Source organism: Theropithecus gelada, chromosome 4, assembly GCF_003255815.1.
Source record: "Theropithecus gelada isolate Dixy chromosome 4, Tgel_1.0, whole genome shotgun sequence".
Classification (NCBI taxonomy): Eukaryota; Metazoa; Chordata; class Mammalia; order Primates; family Cercopithecidae; genus Theropithecus; species Theropithecus gelada.
The window spans coordinates 169,577,021-169,599,151 of NC_037671.1; the positions used below are offsets into that span (position 1 = coordinate 169,577,021).

The 22,131-nt window shown below is 39.0% G+C and overlaps 1 protein-coding gene across 2 annotated transcripts in view; it reads left to right on the plus strand.

Moving 5' to 3' along the window:
- The window catches only part of UTRN (utrophin), a 581,550-nt gene that overhangs the window by 385,111 nt on the left and 174,308 nt on the right, over positions 1–22,131 (plus strand). For both annotated transcript variants that reach the window (XM_025381643.1, XM_025381644.1), the window contains exon 52: positions 9,512–9,684. In XM_025381643.1, the coding sequence (XP_025237428.1) occupies positions 9,512–9,684 (173 nt within the window). The remainder of the gene's footprint in view (positions 1–9,511; positions 9,685–22,131) is intronic.

A 22,131-nucleotide genomic window follows, 5' to 3' on the forward strand; every position in this document is an offset into this window, starting at 1 on the left:
GTCTCTTTTGATCTTTGATGGTTTAAAGTCTGTTTTATCAGAGACTAGATTGCAACCCCTGCTTTTTTTTTGTTTTCCATTTGCTTGGTAGATCTTCCTCCATCCCTTTGTTTTGAGCCTATGTGTGTCTCTGCATGTGAGATGGGTCTCCCTGAATACAGCACATTGATGGGTCTTGACTCTTTATCCAATTTGCCAGTCTGTGTCTTTTAATTGGACCATTTAGTCCATTTACATTTAAGGTTAATATTGTTATGTGTGAACTTGATCCTGTCATTGTGATATTAGCTGGTTACTTTCCTCATTAGTTGATGCAATTTCTTCCTAGCCTCGACGGTCTTTACATTTTGGCATGTTTTTGCAACGGCTGGTACCAGTTATTCCTTTCCATGTTTAATGCTTCCTTCAGGGTCTCTTGTAGAGCAGGCCTGGTGGTGACAAAATCTCTAAGCATTTGCTTGTCTGTAAAGGATTTTATTTCTCCTTCACTTATGAAATTTAGTTTGGCTGGATATGAAATTCTGGGTTGAAAATTCTTTTCTTTAAGATGTTGAATATTGGCCCACACTCTCTTCTGCTTGTAGAGTTTCTGCCGAGAGATCTGCTGTTAGTCTGATGGGCTTCCCTTTGTGGGTAACCCAACCTTTCTCTCTGGCTGCCCTTAACATTTTTTCCTTCATTTCAACTTTGGTGAATCTGACAATTATGTGCCTTGGAGTTGCTCTTCTTGAGGAGTATCTTTGTGGCGTTCTCTTTATTTCCTGAATTAGAATGTTGGCCTGCCTCACTAGGTTGGGGAAGTTCTTCTGGGTGATATCCTGAAGAGTGTGTTCCAACTTGGTTCCATTTTCCCCCTCACTTTCAGGCACAGCAATCGGATGTAGATTTGGTCTTTTCACATAATCCCATATTTCTTGGAGGCTTTGTTCATTTCTTTTTCCTCTTTTTTCTCTAGACTTCTCTTCTCACTTCATTTCATTCATTTGATCTTCAGTCATTGATACTCTTTCTTCCAGTTGATTGAATCGGTTACTGAAGCTTGTGCATTTGTCACGTAATTCTCATGTCATGGTTTTTATCTCTATCAGTTCGTTTAGGCCTTCTCTGCATTGATTATTCTAGTTATCCATTCTTCCATTCTTTTTTCAAGATTTTTAGTTTCTTTGCGCTGAGTACGTAGTTCCTCCTTTAGCTCTGAGAAGTTTGATCGACCTAAGCCTTCTTCTCTCAACTCATCAAAGTCATTCTCCGTCCAACTTTGATCCATTGTTGGCAATGAGCTGCATTCCTTTGGAGGGGGAGATGCACTCTGATTTTTTGAATTTCCAGCTTTTCTGCGCTGCTTTTTCCCCATCTTTGTGGTTTTATCTGACTTTGGTCTTTGATGATGGTGACATACTGATGGGGTTTTGTTGTGGGTGTCCTTTCTGTTTGTTAGTTTTCCTTCTAACAGTCAGGACCCTCAGCTGCAGGTCTGTTGGAGTTTGCTTGAGGTCCACTGCAGACCCTGTTTGCCTGGGTATCAGCAGCAGAGGCTGCAGAAGATAGAATATTGCTGAACAGTGAGTGTTGCTGTGTGATTCTTGCTCTGGAAACTTCGTTTCAGAGGTGTACCCAGCCATGTGAGGTGTGAGGTGTGGTATGTCTCCCAGTTAGGTTACTCAAGGGTCAGGGACCCACTTGAGCAGGCAGTCTGTCCATTCTCAGATCTCAACCTCCATTCTGGGAAACCCACTGCTCTCTTCAAAGCTGTCAGACAGGGTCATTTACATCTGTAGAGGTTTCTACTGCTTTTTGTTTAGCTATGCCCTGTCTCCAGAGGTGGAGTCTACAGAGGCAGACAGGCCTCCTTGAGCTGTGGTGGGCTCCACCCAGTTCGAGCTTCCCAATGGCTTTGTTTACTTACTTAAGCCTTAGCAATGGCAGGCGCCCCTCCCCTAGCCTCGCTGCTGCCTTGCAGTTAGATCTCAGACTGCTGTGCTAGCAATGAGGGAGGCTCCATGGGCGAGGGATCCTCTAGGCCAGGTGTGGGATATAATCTCCTGATGTGCCGTTTGCTAAGACCCTTGGTAAAGTGCAGTATTAGGGTGGGAGTTACCCGATTTTCCAGGTGTTGCGTGTCTCAGTTTCCCTTGGCTAGGAAAAGGAATTCCCTTCCCCCTTGCACTTCCCACATGAGGCGATGCCTCGCCCTGCTTCAGCTGTCGCTGGTCGGGCTGCACCAACTGACCAGCGTCGATTGTCTGGCACTCCCCAGTGAGATGAACTCAATACCTCAGTTGAAAAATGCAGAAATCACCTGCCTTCTCTATCGCTCGTGCTGGGAGTTGGAGGCTGGAGCTGTTCCTATTCGGCCATCTTGCTCAGGATCTCAGGAGTGAGTTTTAAATGAAGAAAAACACTCTGAGTATTTAAAGTATTACTATGTAAATTTTCACCCTGTTTATTTATTTATAACAAAAGAAACTTATGATGAGTGAAGCCGTCTTAATCAGTTTGGGCGGCTATAACAAAATGCCATAGACTGAGTAGTTTGTAAACCACAGAAATGTATTTCTCTTGGATCTGGGGACTGTGAAGTCCAAGATCAAGGCACTGGCAGATTCAATATTCTAGTGAGGGTCTGCTTTCTGGTTCATAGGTATCACCTTCTATGTGGGTCTTCACATGATGGCAAGGGCAGGGCAGCTCTCTGGGGCTTCCTTTATAGGGGTAGTAATCTCATTCATGAGAGCATGACCTTATCACTTCCCAAAGGCCCCACCTCCTAATAACATCATTGACAGGGTTAGGGTTTCAAAAAACAATTTTGGGAAGACACAAATATTCAGACTATAGCAGAGTCATATGAAGAAAAGCTTGAAAGTAGAAGGACAATAGAACTACAGTGTTTAGGAGTTTGCTCTCCTTTACTAGTTCAGATTCATTGCCTGAAATGAAAGTTTTTTACTTCTTCAGTGAGCTGTTTTACTGTTCATTACCACTGAAAGCCATGGAAACTCACCACATCTTCATAGCTACCTCTGGTGCCTGTTTTTCTGTTTGTAGATTCACACTTACTTATGGTACATTAATGGCTGTCACACCAGAGTTAGCTACAACTAGGTTGCTTCCATTAAATTCAGGAGGAAAAGATAATTGGTAAACTAATATAGATAGTTGCTGAAAATTTTATAAGGGAAGAGTAGTAAGAAAATTGGATAGGCACTCCATATCTTAAATTTGTTAGATTTATCTAATTATAAAAAGAAACTTTGTGTAGAACTTTTTGAAAACTCAGAGAAGTATAGAGAAGAAAACTAAACTTACCTGTAATTCTCTTCTATAGAGATTACACTATTTTTGTTTTATAGTCCTATTGTGTATGTGTACAATTATACACAAATGCATAGGCCAGTTAAAGTACATACTTTTAAAAATGAAATTATTATGATATATAGTTTTATATACTGTTTTTAAAAATATGGTATCACCACTAATATATTATGATAGCTTCCACTCTTTTTCTCTAAAAACAATCAGTGTGTTAAAACATTTTTAGACATAAATCTTCTTAAGTTAGATAATTTCAACATTTTTATGACTTTTTAAAATTGCAGTAGTTTTGTGGGGAGCAGGTGATGTTTGGTTACATGCGTAAATTCTTTAGTGATGATTTCTGAGATTTTGGTGCACCCATCACCCAAGCAGTGTACACTGAACCTAATGTATAGTCTTTTATCCCTCATCCTACCTCCCACCCTCCTGCTGGAGCTCCCAGAGTCCATTATACCATTCTTTTGACTTTCTGTCTTCATGGCTTAGCTCCCACTTATAAGTGAGAATATATGATGTTTGATTTTCCATTCCTGACTGACTTCACTTAGAATAATGGTCTCCAACTCCATCCAGATTTCTGTGAATGCCATTATTTCATTCCTTTTTATGCCTGAGTGGAATTCCATGGGGTGTGTGTGTGTGTGTGTGTGTGTATGTGTGTGTATAATCACATTTTCTTTACCCACTTGTTGACTGATAGGCATTTGTGCTGGTTGCATATTTTTGCAATCACAAATGGTGCTGCTATAAACATTCCTGTGCAAATGTCTTTTTCATATAATGACTTCTTTTCCTCTGGGAAGATACCCAAGTGTGGAATTGGTGGATCAAATGGTAGTTCCGCTTTTAGTTCTTTAAGGACCCTCCATGCTGTTTTTCATAATGGTTGTACTAGTTTATATTCCCATGAGCAGTGTAAAACTTCCCTTTTTAACACATCCATACCAACATCTATTTTTTTTAATTTTTAAATTATGGCCATTCTTGCAGAAGTAAGGGGTATCACACTGTGGTTCTGATTTGCATTTCCCTGATAATTAGTGATGTACAGCATTTTTTCATGTGTTTATTGGCCATTTGTATATCTTCTTTTGTTCTATTCATGTCCTTAACCCAGTTTTTGATGGGATTATTTTTTTTTTCCTTGCTGATTTGTTCGAGTTCCTTGTAGATTCCAGATATTAGTCCTTTGCTGGATGCATAGTTTGTGAATATTTTCTCCCACTCTGTGACTCTATGGGCTGTCCATTTCCTCTGCTCATTGTTTATTTTGCTGTGCAGAGTCTTTTTTGTTTAATTAAGTCCCATCTATTTATAATTGTTTTTGTTGCATTTGCTTTTGGGTTCTTGGTCGTGAAGTCTTTGCCTAAACCAATGTCTAGAAGAGTTTTTCTGATGTTATCTTCTAGAATTTTTATGGTTTCAGATACTTGTGTATGTTAAACCATCCCTGCATCCCTGGTGTGAAACCCATTGGATCGTGGTGGATTATCTTTTTGATATGCTGTTTACTTCAGTTAGCTAGTATGTTTTTGAGGATTTTTGCATCTGTGTTTATCAGTGATATTGGTCTGTAGTTTTCTTTTTTGTTATGTCCCTTTCTGGTTTTGGTATCAGGTTGATACTGGCTTCGTGGAACGATTTAGGGAGGATTCCCTCTTTCTCTGTCTTGTGGAATAGTGTCAATAGAATTGGTACCAGTTCTTCTTTGAATGTCTGGTAGAATTCGGCTGTGAATCCATCTGGTCCTGGACTGTTTTTTGTTTTTTGTTTTTTTTTTTGGTAGGTTTTTAACTATCATTTCAATCTTGCTGCTTGTTACTGGTCTATTCTGAGTGTCTCTTTCTTCCTTGTTTAATTTAGAAAGGTTGTATATTTCCAGGAATTTATCCATCTCCTCTATGTTTTCCAGCTTATGTGTGTAAAGGCGTTCACATTGTTCATGGTAGCCTTGCATCATCTTTTATATTTCTGTAGTATCAGTTGTAGTATCACTCATTTCGTTTCTAACTGAGCTCATTTATATCCTCTCTCTTCTTTTCTTGGTTAATCATGTTAATGGTCTATCAGTTTTATTTATCATTTCAAAGAACCAGCTCTTTGTTTCACTTACTTTTTGTGTTTTTTGTTTGTTTGTTTCACTTTCATTTGGTTCTGCTCTGATCTTTGTTATTTCTTTTCTTCTGCTGGGTTTGGGTTTGGCTTGTTCTTGTCTCTAGTTCCTTGAGTTGTGACCTTAGATTGTCTGTTTGTGCTCGTTCAGACTTTTTGGTGTAGACATTTAATGCTACGTACTTTCCTCTTAGCACTGCTTTTGTTATATCCCAGAGGTTTTGATAGGTTGTGTCACTATTATTGTTCAGTTCAAAGAATTTTTTAATTTCCATCTTGATATCTTTGTTAACTGAAAGATCATTCAGGAGCAGATTATTTAATTTCTGTGTATTTGTATACTTTTGAAGGCTCCTTTTGGAATTAATTTGCAATTTTATTCCACTGTGGTCTTCTGAGAGAGTACTTGATATAGTTTTGATTTTCTTAAATTTATTGAGGATTGTTTTATGGCTTATCATATGGTCTATCTTGAAGAATGTTCCATGTGCTGATGAAAAGAATATATATTCTGCAGTTGTTGGGTAGACTGTTCTGTAAACATCTGTTAAGTCCATTTGTTCTAGGATATAGTTTAAGTTCATCATTTCTTTGTTGACTTTCTGTCTTGATGACCCCTCTAGTACTGTCAGTGGAGTATTGAAGTCCCATCTAATTATTGTGTTGCCATCTGTCCCATTTCTTAGGTCTAGTAGTAATTATTTTATAAATTTGGGAGCTCCTATGTTAGGTGCATGGACTAATCCTTTTATCATTATATAATATCCTTTATTGTCTTTTTAGTTTTTGCTTTAAAGTCTGTTTTGTCTGATATAAGAATAGCTACTCCTGCTTGCTTTTGGTTTCCATTTGCATGGAATATCTTTTCTAATCCTTTACTCAGTCTCCCAAGTAGCTGGGACCACAGGTGCATTCCACCATTTCCAGCTAATTTTTTTTTTTTTTTTTTTTTTGTATTTTGGGTAGAGACGCGGTTTCGCCATGTTGCCCAGGCAGGTCTCAAACTCCTGAGTTCAAGTGACCCTCCTACCTCAGCCTCTCAAAGTACTGGGATTACAGGCATGAGCCACCACACTTAGCCATGTTTGAAATTTCTTTAAGTTGATTTTTACCTTTCTCTGGTGCCTCCTTGAGTAGCTTAATAATCAACTTTCTGAATTATTTATCTGGTAATTCAGATATTTCTTGTTGGTTTGGACTGGATCCATTGCTGGAAAGGTAATGTGATCTTTTGGGGGTGTTATAGAACTTTATTTTGTCATATTACCAGAACTGCTTTTTTAGTTCCTTCTCATTTGAATAGACTGTTTCATCGGAAAGATCTGGAACTCACGGGCTGCTATTTGGATTCTTTTGCCCTGTAAGATGATCACTTGATGTAGTGGTCTCCCTCTTCCCCTAGGGATGGGACTTCCTGAGAATCAGACTGTAGTGATTGTTGTGCTTTTCTGCGTCTAGATACCCAGCAGGGCTACGGGGCTCAAATCTGGTCCTAGGGAATGTCTGCAAAGAGTCCTGTGATGTGATCTGTCCTCAGGTCTCCCAGCCATGTATAGCAGCACCTGCTCCAGTGGAGGCTGCAGGGGAGTGAAGTGGGCTCTGTGGTAATCCTTGGTTGTAGTTTTGTTTAGTGCTCTGGTTTCCTCGAATGCCAGTTATGCTAGCAGTGAAGTTGTCATGTGAACAGACTCAGAACTTATGGTTAAGCTGCTGTTTGGTAAGCAGTAGAATTAACTGTTGTTTTCTCCTTCTTTGGAGCAGGGTTGTTCTGTTATGAGTGGCTGTCATGACTTGAGTTGGTTGGCCTCTAGCCAGGAGGTGGTGCTTTCAGGACAGCGCCAGCTGCACTAGTAGTAGGATGGTATAATATTGCCCTATGTTGGCCAGGATGAGTACTCAGGTCATCTCAGGTGATGGGTGAGGCTGTAAAACTCCCAAGAGCTTATGCTGTCTTGTGGCAATTGCAGTGGCAACTTCCTTCTTTAAAAGGGTTTGTGAATTCTTTTGGTTTTCTTGGTGTGTTCCTGCAGTGGTTCTTGGAGCGAAAGTTCACAACGTGAGTCTCCAGATGCTGTTCTGTCCATCTAAGCAGGAGCAATGCATTAGACCTGTCTCCTATCTGCCATTTTCCTCAAAAGAATTTTAAGTCTGTGGCTTTTGATATAGATTACCAAATGTTTCCCCAAAATCTGAACCAATTTAAAAAAATTTTATAATAATTCTAATTTTACTTAAACTGCCTCCAAATTTATTTTATAAAGATAAACTCTTTTTTTTTGGCTTTTTAATTTAATATTAGATATAAATAAATTATTGAAATTCCCAGATAATGCATGCAATTGTTTTGGATAAATCAGTGGGATAATATTTTATATTTAGTTATCAAAATAGATTAAGGGCAAGTAAAGTTAGGGAGACTGACTTTCTTTGTATTTTCTTTATACTTAGCCAGAAATTTTTCTGTTACAGAAGAATTAGATTGTTATTTACATGCCAAATATATGTTTTTGTGCTTATTCCCAAGAATGATCTTTCATATCAATAATAAAATAATTAGGTTGATAAATTTAAGAATCGTTTTAAATCAAATAATCAAATAACATCACTTCAATACGTGCATAAAGGCTAGATCTTGTCAAAATCTTCCTCTCCCCTCTTTCTCTGTTCCTGTGTGTGCATAAGCCTAACTATATCAGTAATTCTATGCTTTTGGAAGTATTTTTGCTCACAAGTTAAAAATTGTTGTTTTTTTTTTAAATTTTACTTTAAGTTCAGGGATACATGTGCAGAACGTGCAAGTTTGTTACATAAGTATACATGTGCCATGGTGGTTTGCTGCACCCATCAACCCATCATCTACATTAGGTATTTCTCCTAATGCTATCCCTCCCCTAGCCCTACCCCCCGACAGGCCTCGGTATGTGATGGTCCCCACCCTGTGTCCAAGTGATCTCATTGTTCAATTCCCACCTATGAGTGAGAACATGCAGTGTTTGGTTTTCTGTCCTTGTGATAGTTTGCTGAGAATGATGGTTTCCAGCTTCATTCATGTCCCTGCAAAGGACATGAACTCATCCTTTATTATGGCTGCATAGTGTTCCATGGTATATATGTGCCCCATTTTCTTTATCCAGTCTATCATTGATGGACATTTGGGTTGTTTTCAAGTCTTTGTTATTGTAAATAGTGCTGCAATAAACATACATGTGCATTTGTCTTTATAGTAGAATGATTTATAATCCTTTGGATATATACCCAGTGATGGGATTCTGGATCAAATGGTATTTTTGGTTCTATATCTTTGAGGAATTGCCACACTGTCTTCCACAATGGTTGCACTAATTTATAGTCCCACCAACAGTGTAAAAGCGTTCCTATTTCTCTACATCCTCGCCAGCACCTGTTGTTTCCAGGGTTTTTAATGTTTGTCATTCTAACTGGCAGGAAATGTTATCTCATTGTGCTTTTGATTTGCATTTCTCTAATGACCAGTGATGATGAGCTCTTTTTCATATGTTTCTTGGCCACATAAGTGTCTTCTTTTGAGAAGTCTCTCTTCGAACCCTTTGCCCGCTTTTTGGTAGGGTTGTTTGCGTTTTTCTTGTAAATGTGTTTAAGTTCCTTGTAGATTCTTGATATTAGCCATTTGTCAGATGGATACATTGCAGAAATGTTCTCCCATTCTGTAGGTTGCCTGTTCACTCTGATGATAGTTTCTTTTGCTGCTCAGAGCAATTGATAGATTCAGTGCTGTTCCCATCAAGATACCATTGACTTTCTTCACAGAACTGGAGAAAACGACTTTAAATTTCATATGGAACCAAAAAAGAGCCTGTATAGCCAAGACAATCTTAAGCAAAAAGAACAAAGCTGGAAGTACTGAAGATTTAAAGACTATTATTTTCAGAATAATAAGAATTTTGGAAGCACTTGAATTTCTTATAATTTAAGGTGAAATGAACTGTTTTGTTTGAGAGAAACTCTTCCGTTAATATAAAGCTATAAAGTTCTATGCAGAAATTCCAATACCTATTACTGATCCCTAACATTTGCATTATCTATTTGCTTTTTTTCTGTTTAGGACATCCAGGCAGAAATTGATGCCCACAATGACATATTTAAAAGTATTGACGGAAACAGGCAGAAGATGGTAAAAGCTTTGGGAAATTCTGAAGAGGCTACTATGCTTCAACATCGACTGGATGATATGAACCAAAGATGGAATGACTTAAAAGCAAAATCTGCTAGCATCAGGTCAGAATAGTCAATATCAAAATAAAAATAATGGGGTGGAGGGGGCAGATACTTGTGATTTTTGTATATCAGAAAGAGAAAGGGCAGCCTTACCACCACTGCTACTTTATCAGAAGCAGTTTAAGATTTAAATGCAAAGCCTGTTTCCTTGAGTTATATAGTTCAAACTCTATTTGTGTCCAATACTGTCTACTAACTGTTCCAGACTATTCATAAATGTTCATATATTGTAAACCTAACAATACTAGCAATAATACTGTTAGCAACATCTGCTAATTACTGAGTGTTTACCTTGACTATATACTTGTTAGGATCTTTACAAATGTTACTTTATTTCATAAGAAAAAAAATCCTAGAAAGGTGGGTAGTAAGATTATTCCTTCTATGAGGAAACAGAGGTTTAATGAATATAAGCAACTTGCCAAGTTTTGAGGCTAAGAAGTGCCAAGCCAGAATTTGAATCTAGATCTTTTTGACTCTTGTCAGTGAACATGTTTTGCTTAATCATGCTGTTTATATGCCTCATTCAAGATGTATTTATAGAAATTAAATATCTCTTATGGACACTAAAATGGAAAATTGATGATTCATGTCTGCATTTGGAGGGAGTAAAATTAAATGAGGATGAACCTTAGGACCAGAATTCTGACTAGGAAAAGACCTTGAAAATTACCCAGAGAGACAGAATGATTAGTGTTATTGGGGTCAAGAATATTTTAAGATCATATTTAATAGATAGTGGACAGGTCCTAATTAAATATAAATGTAGTGAATACTGGCTGAAAAATATGTTATTGCGCAAAAATCTAAAAGCAGAACATTGGCGGGAAGTCCTAGATCCGTTTTGTTTTGTTTTGTTTTTTGCAGCGTACCATGTGTACAACCTTTAAACCAAATGGTCTTGAATTTGACTCTGACTTTACTATTTACTCTCTGATCTTGAACAAACTACTCAGCCTCTTTGAGCCTTAAATTTATTTACAAAATCAGAATAGAAATATTTAACACTCACAATTGCTATGAAGATTGAATGGAATGATTTGATAGTTCCCTAATCTATGTAAATCCTGCCTAAGAAAGCATCTAGTGAAATATTTTTATACATAAAGGGGCTCAGTGGGTCTGCCTCCGCTGGTTTCAAGATTTAATGGAGAACAGAATCTTCAATGATTACCTATCATGAATGAATTAAAAAAATTTTTTTCTAAGATGTCTTCAAAGGTTTTTATTCTTCTGGAGCTCAGAGAGTGGAATTTGCAGTTCCTCTTACATGTGAGGAAGGGAGCAATGTAGCATGGACATGGATGCTCTGTATAAAGTTCCCATTGGAAAATATAATAGATCAGCATTGGCCAACTACTTTTTCTTAATAAGAGAAGAAAATTTGGGAGGCCGAGACGGGCGGATCACGAGGTCAGGAGATTGAGACCATCCTGGCTAACACGGTGAAACCCCATCTCTTCTAAAAAGTACAAAAAACTACCCGGGCGAGGTGGGGGGCGCCTGTAGTCCCAGCTACTCGAGAGGCTGAGGCAGGAGAATGGCGTAAACCCGGGAGGCGGAGCTTGCAGTGAGCTGAGATCCGGCCACTGCACTCCAGCCTGGGCGACAGAGCGAGATTCCGTCTCAAAAAAAAAAAAAAAAAAAAGAGAGAGAGAGAAGAAAATTAGGGAGTACTATGTAGTGAGGGATTATACTTGTTTAAGACTTGAATTTTCAGCTGCCTAGATCCCATCAGGTTGCAACTTTCCATTCCTCATAAATATGAGCAAAAATATTTAAAATGTTAATAGTGAAAAGCATTCACTGAGCATCCAACAAAGTCATCTCTGCCAACAACCTAAGAATTCCAGAGCTGGTCCTAGTGAAGTGTACATGGTGCTGGGATTTTCAGAGGTTAGAGAATGACTTATTTAGGAAGAATAATTTAATGAAGACCTATAACATTAAACAGATAAGTAAAAACTTATAGACAAAAAATTTTTGGTCTTTCTTGGGAGTTATTGCCTAAGCCTATCATGACAAATTTTTGTTTTTTAAACTGGAAAGAAAGAACTTATAAACTACAGCTGGAATATTATGTAATAAGTGAGTTAATGTTATTTTTAGAAGACGAGGGAATATGCCTGTGCCAGTGGACTTTTGCATTAAGGTAGATCAGATATTCCAGTAAAATGTGATAATAAATTAATGTGATGATGAATTAAAATAACTTTTACTTTGATTAGTCACCTCAAGAGATTCAAGCACTTATTCAAACATGTAATACAAACTTATTTCTACGCTTGAGGCATTGCTATTAATAAGATATAGTCCCTACCAGTAGAGGTTCATAAATCTGTTCAGATTAAGGTAGGGTCCAAAGCAGAGTGGTTACTTTTACTTCAGATGATCGAAGAAGGCTTCATAAAAGAGTTCATTCCTTAGCTGAGCCTTGAAACGTACATAGTTATTCCCCAGATGGTCTAGGTGATGACTGGGGAAGGGTAACTAAGCTGGGGTCTTGAAATAACACTGTGTTTATATGAAAATCAATACATTAAGTCTGACTGAGAATACAGTTTGCTGCTGGTGTTGTGGGGAAAAGACTATGGCTAACCAAAAGAGAGAGGGGTAAGAGACAAATCATGCATACCTATGTGTAACCAAGCTCCCTTCCACTGTGGATGGAATTGGGAGCCTTTTGAGTAACATTATTAAATTTGGGCTTTGGAGGAATCCCTCACACAACTATGGAGGATGCCTTGGATGAGCCCGTTCTGAAGAGGAGAGACCTGGTAAGAGACACTTTCAGCATCTAGGAAAGGGAAGAGAGATTGAGTAGATAGTTAGTTCACATTGTTAAGGCACTGGAGAGACATCCAGGAGAAGATAGCCAAAGCCATTAGATGGAGATCTGCTCTTCAAAAGAGGGCAGTAGGTGAAATAGACAGATGGGAGGGGGTGTCCAGAGACAGGTGGCAGGTAACCATTGTGAGTTAGTTATTAGAGAGGGTGAAACATTAGAAGAGGGCAAAGCAAAGAAGTCCAAGAAACTCTAATACATAAGGAATGGGCAAAGGAGAGGGAAGCAGCAAGGAAACTGAGAAGTCCCTATCCTGAAGAGGGACGAGATCCAGGAGAGAATATTGTCAAGAGCCAAGGAAAGAGGGGTTTCTAAAAGAAGTGCATAAGTAATGGTGTCAGCTGCTTAAAGAAGTGGAGCAAGATCAGGTCTGCGCAATTAGAAGGGCTTTGGTGGCCTTTTGCCAGAGCCCTTTTTTTTTTTTTTTTTTTTTTTTTTCGGTTGAGGGAGAAATCTGATTGCAGAGGACTAAAGAGATAGAAGGGGAGGTGAGGATGCGGCAATAGAACTGAGTCTACTCAGTCTCATTATCTCAAGGAACTCATCTGTGAAGGGAAGAGGAGGGAAGAATGCATTTGCTGTATTATTATAGTTGATACTATTGCAAGTTTATAACAGCTGGTGGCTGTATCTATATCTATATAGACCTGTCTGTGCTTTTACAGAGATTCAGTATGGCATTGTAAAAATTTTTTAAATTTTATTTTTAATGTTTGTGGGCATATAGTAGGTGTATATATTTATGGAGTACATGAGATATTTTGGTACAGGCACGCATGCAATGCGTAATAATCACATCATGGCAAAGGTGGTATGCATTCCCTCAAGTGTTTATCCTTTGTGTTACAAACAATCCAATTATACTTTTTTAGTTATGTAAAAATGTATAATTAAGTTATTATTGACCATAATCACCCCATTTTGCTATCAAATACTGGATCTTATTCATTCTTTCTATTTTTTATACCTATTAATCATCACCATTTCCTCCCCATCACCCCCCTGCCCCACCAACTACCCTTCCCAGCGTCTGGTAACCATCCTTCTACTCTATCTCCATGAGTTCAATTGTTTTGTTTTTTAGATCCCCAAAATAACTGAGAACATTCAATGTTTGTCTTTCTGCGCCTGGTTTATTTCACTTAACATAATGATCTCCACTTCCATCCATGTTGCTGCAAGTGGCAGAATGGTAGAATAGTACCCCATTGTGTATAAATACATTTTCTTTATCCATTTATCTGTTGATGGACACTTAGGCTGCTTCCAAATCTTGGCTATTGTGAACAGTGCTGCCACAAACATGGGAGTGCAGATATCTCTGTGATATACTGATTTCCTTTCTTTTGGGTATATAGCCAGCAGTGGGATTGCTGGATCATATGGTAGCCCTATTTTTAGTTTTTTGAGGAACCTCCAAACTGTGCTCCATAATGTTTATAACTTACATTCCCACCAACAGTTCACAAGGGTTCCTTTTTCTCCACATGCTAGACAGCATTTGTTATTGCCTGACTTTTGGATAAAAGCCATTTTTGACTGGATTAGGTATGTTTAGCTAAAGGCGTAAATGATCTCTTCTTCATTTTTATATTTAAAAAATGAATGAGATAAAATTAAAATAGCATATTTGTTATTACTTGCATATTTATAAAAGATAAAATGGTTTGTTATTTAATTTAGCCTCTACGTTTGCCAAAAATAGTGGCATATGGTATGTGCTCAGTAATCGTTAGCTATTATTATTCTCATTGATTACCTCTTTGTTTGGCACTAATTGAAAAGACATAGAAATTCTCTCTACCCTATGTTTTTCCCTCTTGGTTGGTAATGTTGGGGATTTCTAAGAAGGTCTTCCAAAACAGCTTCCCCCTTTGCTGGCTGGATTCTGAACAAGTATGAAACAAAGTGTGCTCAAGGGCATTCATCGTGTGGCCAATAGAGAATTCAAATACCATGTTAATTACTGATAGAGGCCAGATTGGAGGTGGTAACTTAGAGTGAAGGTGAGTAGGGCTGTCAACCAAACCCCAGAATGAGGCAGAATCACCAGCAGTCACTGGGCAAGGTGGCTTACCAAGTGAGAAACCATACATGGAAGAGTAGAAAAGAATTCAGTATGTGCATGGCCTGTTGTCAGGTGGTCCTTATGGACTGAGCTAAACATGCATGCCCAATTATTCTCCCTGAATTTACAGATCAGATTCGTCACTCCACCTCTGCAGGGACTCGGTGAGTTTCAGGGGTGGAGAAGAGACCGGAGTGTGCTTAGTGAGAAAAATCCCTCCCCAAGGAGTGGGAGGAGTATTCTCATAACAAATCTGTAGAGGCAGTCCACCTCCCAGGCTCCTGACTCCTTCATTGCCTACTGAAAGTGATCACTGTGGAGCACACTGTTCAGCCCTACTTCTCTGTTCTTTCCTCTCATTCCTTTAATGTACAATCTGCCCCTTATACTACCTTCTGTTGTGACACATTGTCCTATGTCTTAAGTATTTCTTGAAACTCTTCCGTAACTTTTCTCTCTAAATAAATGTTGGGTTTCCCCTTAATTGCCTACTTTACTTGAAACTCTTCAACCGAGGTTAATTTCCTCATTTTCCTCACCTAGCAGCCAATGAGAATATTCTGAATCTTTACCAACTACTATGTACATCAAACGGTCTGAATACCAGCCATAAATATCAAATGTGGTGCCAGAAAACACTGGCTGAAAAGGGAGCCCTGTCACACAGGGATAAGAGGGACAATTGCCAGCCTCATTGTGACTTGTTAAGCATTACTTCTCCATCTCTCAACAACATCTCCTTAGAAGTGAATGCATCCATTATTCTATCCTTCATCATCTTATTTCTGCTTCTTCCTGACCTATATGTAGGGCATGCTTTCTACATTCCTCATTCATTCAAGTGTCCCTTTACCTTTTTATTTTATTTTATTTTATTCTGAGACAGGGTCTTGCTCTGTTGCCCAGGCTGGAGTGCAGTGGCACAATCTCAGCTCACTGCAACTTCTGCCTCCAGGGTTCAAGTGATTCTCCTGCCTCAGCCTCCCGAATAGCTGGGATTATAGGCAGCTGCCACCACACCCAGCTTATTTTTATATTTTTAGTGGAGATGGGGTTTCATCATATTGTCCAGGCTGATCTCAAACTCCTGACCTCAGGTGACCCACCAGCCTTGGCCTCCCAAAGTGCTGGGATTACAGACGTGAGCCACCTTGCTCAGCCCCATTTACCTTTCATTCTCTATCCTTTTCTCAGCTACAGTTGTTGGTGGCAATATCCATATTCATAACTTTTTATATTTTGATTTCCAAGTTTCTTTTTGCTTTACCTGCAAATGCCTTTATCCCTGTTCTAAGTCCCATAGACCTGGTCACACTGGAAGTCAGTTAACATTTCCTGTCATCTTGGCATCCCTGAGATAATCAATCTCCAGGAGATCAAGGGCAGACTGTTTTCCAGAGTACACATTTTATTTTATTACATTCGACCTGGCCATGTGCATCCGAATGCAATTTGTTTTGCCCTATTAGTAAAGAGCCCTCTGTTGTATCAAATCAAATAAGAATTGTTTATAACCTCATCAGTAAAACAGCTCTCCTTCACATTGAAGTTATGACTCTTATCCACGGGGGTGCCTTCTTCATTAGCTTATTATATACTGGACCTATCTATCTACTATTATGTAACTTTATAGTTTTATCTGGTTCATTTTTATTTTTTACTTATTTATTTTTTAAAAGTTTTACAATTTCAATAGCTTTAAGGGTACAAGTGGTTTTAGTTACATGAATGAATTGTATAGTGGTGAAGTCTGAGATTTTAGTGCACTAGTCACTCGAGTAGTGTACATTGTACCCATTTTGTAGTTTTGTTTTGTTTTGTTTTGTTTTGTTTTTAATCTCTCACTGCCCTGGTAACCTCCTCCACCTCTGAGTCTCATATGTCCGTTGTATCACTCTGTATGCCTTTGCATACCCGTAGCTTATCTCTCGCTTATAAATGAGATCATGTGGTGTTTGGTTTTCCATTCCTGAGTTTCTTTACTTAGAATAATGGCCTCCAGCTCCATTCAAGTTGCTGCAAAAGACATTATTTTATTCTTTTCTATGGCTGAGTGGTATTTCATGGTATACACATACCACATTTTCCTTATCCACTCATTGATTGATGGACACTTAGGTTGGTTCCAAATCTTTGCAATTGTGAATTTTGCTGTGATAAACGTATGAGTGCCATTGTCTTTTTGACATAATGACTTCTTTTCCTTTTGGTAGATACCTAGCAGTGGCATTGCTAGATCAAATGGTAGATGTACTTTTAGTTCTTTGAGAAATCTGCTTAGGGATTGTACTAATTTACATTCTCACCAGTGTATAAGCATTCCCATTTCACCACATCCTCATCGACATCTTTAGTTTTTTGACTTTTTAATTACGGCCATTCTGGCCAGGGTAAGGTGGTATCTCATTGTGGTTTTACCAGCGTCTGCCTGAGGATTAGTGATGTTGAGTGTTTTCTCATATGTTTGTTGCCCAATTGTATATCTTCCTTTGAGAAATGTCTAATCATGTCATTTGCCCACTAAAGGATTATTTGTGTTTTTTCTCACTAATTTGAGTTCCTTGTAGATTCTGGATATCAGTCCTTTGTTGGGTGCATCATTTACAAATATTTTCTCCCATTCTGTGGGTTATTTTTTTTACTCTGTTGATTATTTCTTTTGCTGTGCAGAAGCATTTTAGTTGAAGTAGGCCCCATTTATTTATTTTTGTTCTTGCTAGATTTCCATTTGCTATTGGAGTCTTAGTCATAAATTCTTTGTCTAGGCCAATTTCCAGAAGAGTTTTTCCTAGGATTTCTTCTAAAATTGTTATTATTTCAGGTCTTAGATTTAAGTCTTTAATCCATGTTGACTTGATTTTCATATGTGGTGAGAAATAGAGATTCAGTGTCACTCTTCTACATGTGACTTTCCAGTTTCCCTAGCATCATTTATTGAATAGCGTGTCCTTTTTCCAATTCATGTTTTTGCATGCTTTGTCAAAATCAGTTGGTTGCATTTGGCTGTATTTCTAGGTTCTCTATTTTGTTTCATTGGTCTATGAAGATGCTTGATATAATTTTGATTTTTAAACATTAATTGAGACTTGTTTTGTGGCCTTTGTATTCTGGAGAATGTTCCATGTGCTGATGAGAGGAGTGTATATTCTTCAGTTCTTGAGTAGAATGTTCTGTAAATATCAGTTCGATGCATTTATTCTAGAGTACAGTTGAGTCCAGTGTTTCTTTGTTGACTTTCTGCCTCAATGATGTGCCTAGTTCTGTCAGTATAGCGTTGAAGTCCCCACTCTTAATGTGCTACAGTCTATCTCTTTTCTTAGGTCTAGTAGTAATTGTTTTATGAATTTGGTAGCTCCAGAGCTAGATGCATATATATTTAGGACTGTAATATCTTCTTGTTGGAATGATCATTTTATCATTCTACAATGACCTTCTTTGTCCCTTCTTTGTCTTTTTTTTTTTTTTTTTTTTTTTTTTGAGATGGAGTCTCGCACTGTCAACTGGACTGGAGTGCAGTGGCATGATCTTGGCTCATTGCAACCTCTGCCTCCCAGGTTCAAGTGATTCTCATGCCTCAGCCTCTCAAGTAGCTGCGATTACAGATGCCCGCCACCACGTTGGGCTAATTTTTTGTATTTTTAGTAGAGGCAGGGTTTCACTATATTGGCCAGGCTGGTCTCAAACTCCTGACCTCATGATCTGCCTGCCTCAGCCTCCCAAAGTGCTGGGATTACAGACATGAGCCACTGCACCCAGCTCTTTGTCTTTCTTTAAAACTGTTTTTGCGTTTAAAATCTGTTTTATCTAATATTAGAATAGCTACTACTGGCTGGGCATGGTGGCTCATGCCCATAATCCCAGCACTACGGGAGGCTGAGGCAGGCGGATCACGAGGTCAGGAGTTTGAGACCAGCCTGACCAACATAGTGAAACCCTGTCTCTACTAAAAATACAAAAAATTAGCCGGGCATGGTGGCAGGCCATGTAGTCCCAGCTACTTGGGAGGCTAAGGCAGGAGAATTGCTTGAACTCGGGAGGCAGAAGTTGCAGGGAGCCGAAGTCACGCCGCTGCACTCCAGCCTGGGTGACAGAGTGAGACTCCATCTCAAAAAAAAGGAAAACAGAATAGCTACTACTGTTCACTTTTGGTTTCCATTTGCATGTAATATTTTCTTACACTACTTTACCTTGAGTCTGTAAGAATCCTTATGTGTTAGGTGAGTGTCTTGAAGAGACACTTTAGTTTGTTTTTGTCTATTCTGCCATTATGTGTCTTTTAGATGGGAAATTTAGACCATTTGCGTTCAATGTTAACATTAAGATGTGAGGTACTGTTTCAGTTATGTTTACTGTCACCTAGATACTTCATTTTCATTACTGTGTTATTGTTTTATAGGCCCTGTGAATTTTATGCTTTTAAAAGGTTCTTTTCTGGGGCACATCAACCTTTTGTTTCAAGACTGAGAACTCCTTTTAGCACTTCTTGTATGCCTGGTCTTCTATTGACTTGCATATGTTGAACTATCCCTGGGTCTCTGGGATGAAACCTACTTGATTGTGGTGAATTATCTTTTTGATGTGCTGTTGGATTTGGTTTACTAGTATTTTGTTGAGGATTTTTGCATTTATGTTCATCAGAGATATTGGTCTGTAATTTTTTTTGGTATGTTGTTGCCTGATGTTGGTATCAGGTTGATAATGGCTTCATGGAATGAGTTAGGGAAGATTTTCTCTTTCTCACCCAACACATAAGGATTCTTATAGACTTAAGGTCAAGAGGTGGAAAAATATATTCTATACAATTGAAAATCAAAAGTGAGGAGGAGTAGCTATTCTTATATTAGATAAAACAGACTTTAAAGCAAAAACAATAAAAAAGACTAAGAACGTTATTATATAATAATGAAATAGTCAAACAAGAAGATATTACAATCCTAAATATATATGCATATGACAAATTCCTTCAGCATTTGCTTGTGTGAAATGCTTCTCCTTCATTTATGAAACTTAGTTTTGCTGAATACAAAATTCTTGGCTGACAATTTTTTCTGTTTAAGGAGGCTACAGGTAGGATCCCAATTCCTGTTGGCTTATAAGGTTTCTACTGAGTCTGACTTAGCAGTCTGCTAAGACTGCTGTTAGTTCAGTGAGTTTTTCTTTATAGGTCGCTTGATGCTTTTGTCTCAGTGCTCCTAGAAATGTTTCCTGCACATTGACCTTGGATAGCCTGATGACTATATGCTTTGGTGATGTACTCTTTGTAGTGAATCTCCCAGGACTGCTTTGTGTTTCTTGCATTTAGATGTCTAAATCTCTAGCAAGGCTAGAGAAGTTTTCCTCCGTTATTTCCTCAAGTAGGTTTTTGAAACTATTTGGTTTTTCTTCTCTCTCAGGAACACCAGTGATTCTTAGAGTTGGCCCTTTTACATAATCGCATATTTCTTGAAAACTGTTTTCATTTATTTTCATTCTTTTTTCTTTAGTTTTGTTTGATTGGGTTAATTTAAAAGCCTTGTCTTTCAACAGGCTTTCGACAGACTTTTGATAAGGCTCTGAAATTTATTTCTTCTCCTTAGTGTAGTCTATTATTAAAACTTTCCATTGCATTTTGTAATTCCTTAAATATGTATTCTATTTCCAGTACTGATTTTTTGAATCTATCTCATTAGAAAAATTTTCCTTCATATCCTGAATTGTTTTTAAAATTTCTTTATGTTGTTTTTCACACTTCTCTTGTATCTCCTTGGGTAACTTAATAGTCATCTTTTTGTATTCTTTATCTGGTATTTCCAAAGATTTCGTCTTGGTTTAGATCTATTGTTGGAGAGCTAATGTGATCATTTGGCGGTGCTATAGAACCCTGCTTTTTCATATTCCCTGAATTATTTTTCTGGCTCCTTCTCACTGCAGAAGACTATTTATTCTAATTATTTTTGAATTTATTTTACATTTGACTATGTGTTCTTTTAAATTTCTTTTTCTCTCCTTGAGGATGTGACTTTAATGTTTCCAGTTTATTGTAACCTAATTCAGCTCTGCATGCTTTCAGGGGTGAAGACTCTGCATGAGTTCCTTGGTTATGGAGCCTTTGTATGATGGCTTTCCCAGATCCTCATTGTAGTAGTAATGTGCTTGGTGTGTCACTCTCCTGACCCAGTTTCCTGGCTATTCAGATGACACAGGTACCTCTTTCCATCTGTAGGAATGCTGATGTTACACATAGAGAGGGACTGTGACTCCACCCCTCATGAAAGCCTGAACCTGGAGGGCACTCCTCTTGTGGGGATATAGTCACCCCACTGTTCTAGAAAGGCTGTCTACAAGTGTACCCATGCTAGGCTCCTGTGGGAGAAGCCTCCAGCTGTATCTGTTATGGTGGGTGAAGGAGAGAATAAGTCCCCTTCTCCAAGACCCTTCACGAGCACCAGGGCTGCCTGACTGTTGGGGCAGAGCTACAGACTTTCTCCACTGAGCCCAGCATTACACCCATGCCTCTGCTGAAAGAAACTTCCCACAGGTGGAAATGTCTGGGACTCAAGGCCTGCCATCTTCATTCTTTTGCCATTCTTTTGTCCCATAGGTTGCTCCCTTGATTTGGAGCACTCCCTCTTTCCCGTAGGAGTAGGAATCCCTGAGGGCCAGACTACTGTGAATGCTGCTGCTCCACTGGGTCTAGCAACCCATTTGGACTGCCACAGTCCAAGCTGGTATGGGGGAATGTCTGCAAGGGATCCAGTGATGTGACCTGTCCCGAAGTCTCACAGCAGTGAGTGCCAGCACCAGCTCTGAGGGGGGCTGCAGAGGAGTGATGCAGACTCTGTGATATTCCTTGGTTATAAATAGGCTTAGTGTGTTGGCTTTCTCACATGCCATGTGTAACAGTAATGAACAGGTCACGTGGGCAGACTCAGGGCCTCCTGATTAGCCAGGGTGATGCAGGTGATGGTGACAGCCAAGGTCACACAAGTTTTCCCCTTCCTGGTGCAGTGTGATTCTCCTTGCAGATGCTATCATGGACTGTGTCAGTTGGCCTCCAGCTAGGAGGTGGCACTTGGAAAAGAGCACTGGCTGTGGTGGTAGTGGCGGGATTTATGCTTGCCTTATGTTACCCCGGGGAGGTACTCTGGTGTCCCAAGCAATGGGAGGGGCCGTAGAGCTCCCAAAAGATTCTGGGTTTTTTTTGTGTGTGTGTTAAGCTACCAGGAGGAGTGAAGGGGCAAAACCAGTAGGGAGGTGGGTCAAGTAAGGCTCTCTACAGGCGGACGAAAGCAGCAGCTCTCGTGGGGATTGGAGGACATTTTGTTGGCTGCTGGGGTAGTGTTACAAGGAGGAGCACAGTTGCCTCTGCTGCACAAAAGAATGCAAATGAGGAATGGGGAGTAGCCAGCAGCAGTAAGCCCCACCTAGCTCCCCTGCATTTGGCAAGGTGGGTCTCACATCTGCAGCATTCCACTAGCAGCAACAGCTAGCAAAGTTCCAGCCAGTCTGCACTCAAACTCAAAACTGCCTTAGATCATAAGCCTTCCCAGTGGAG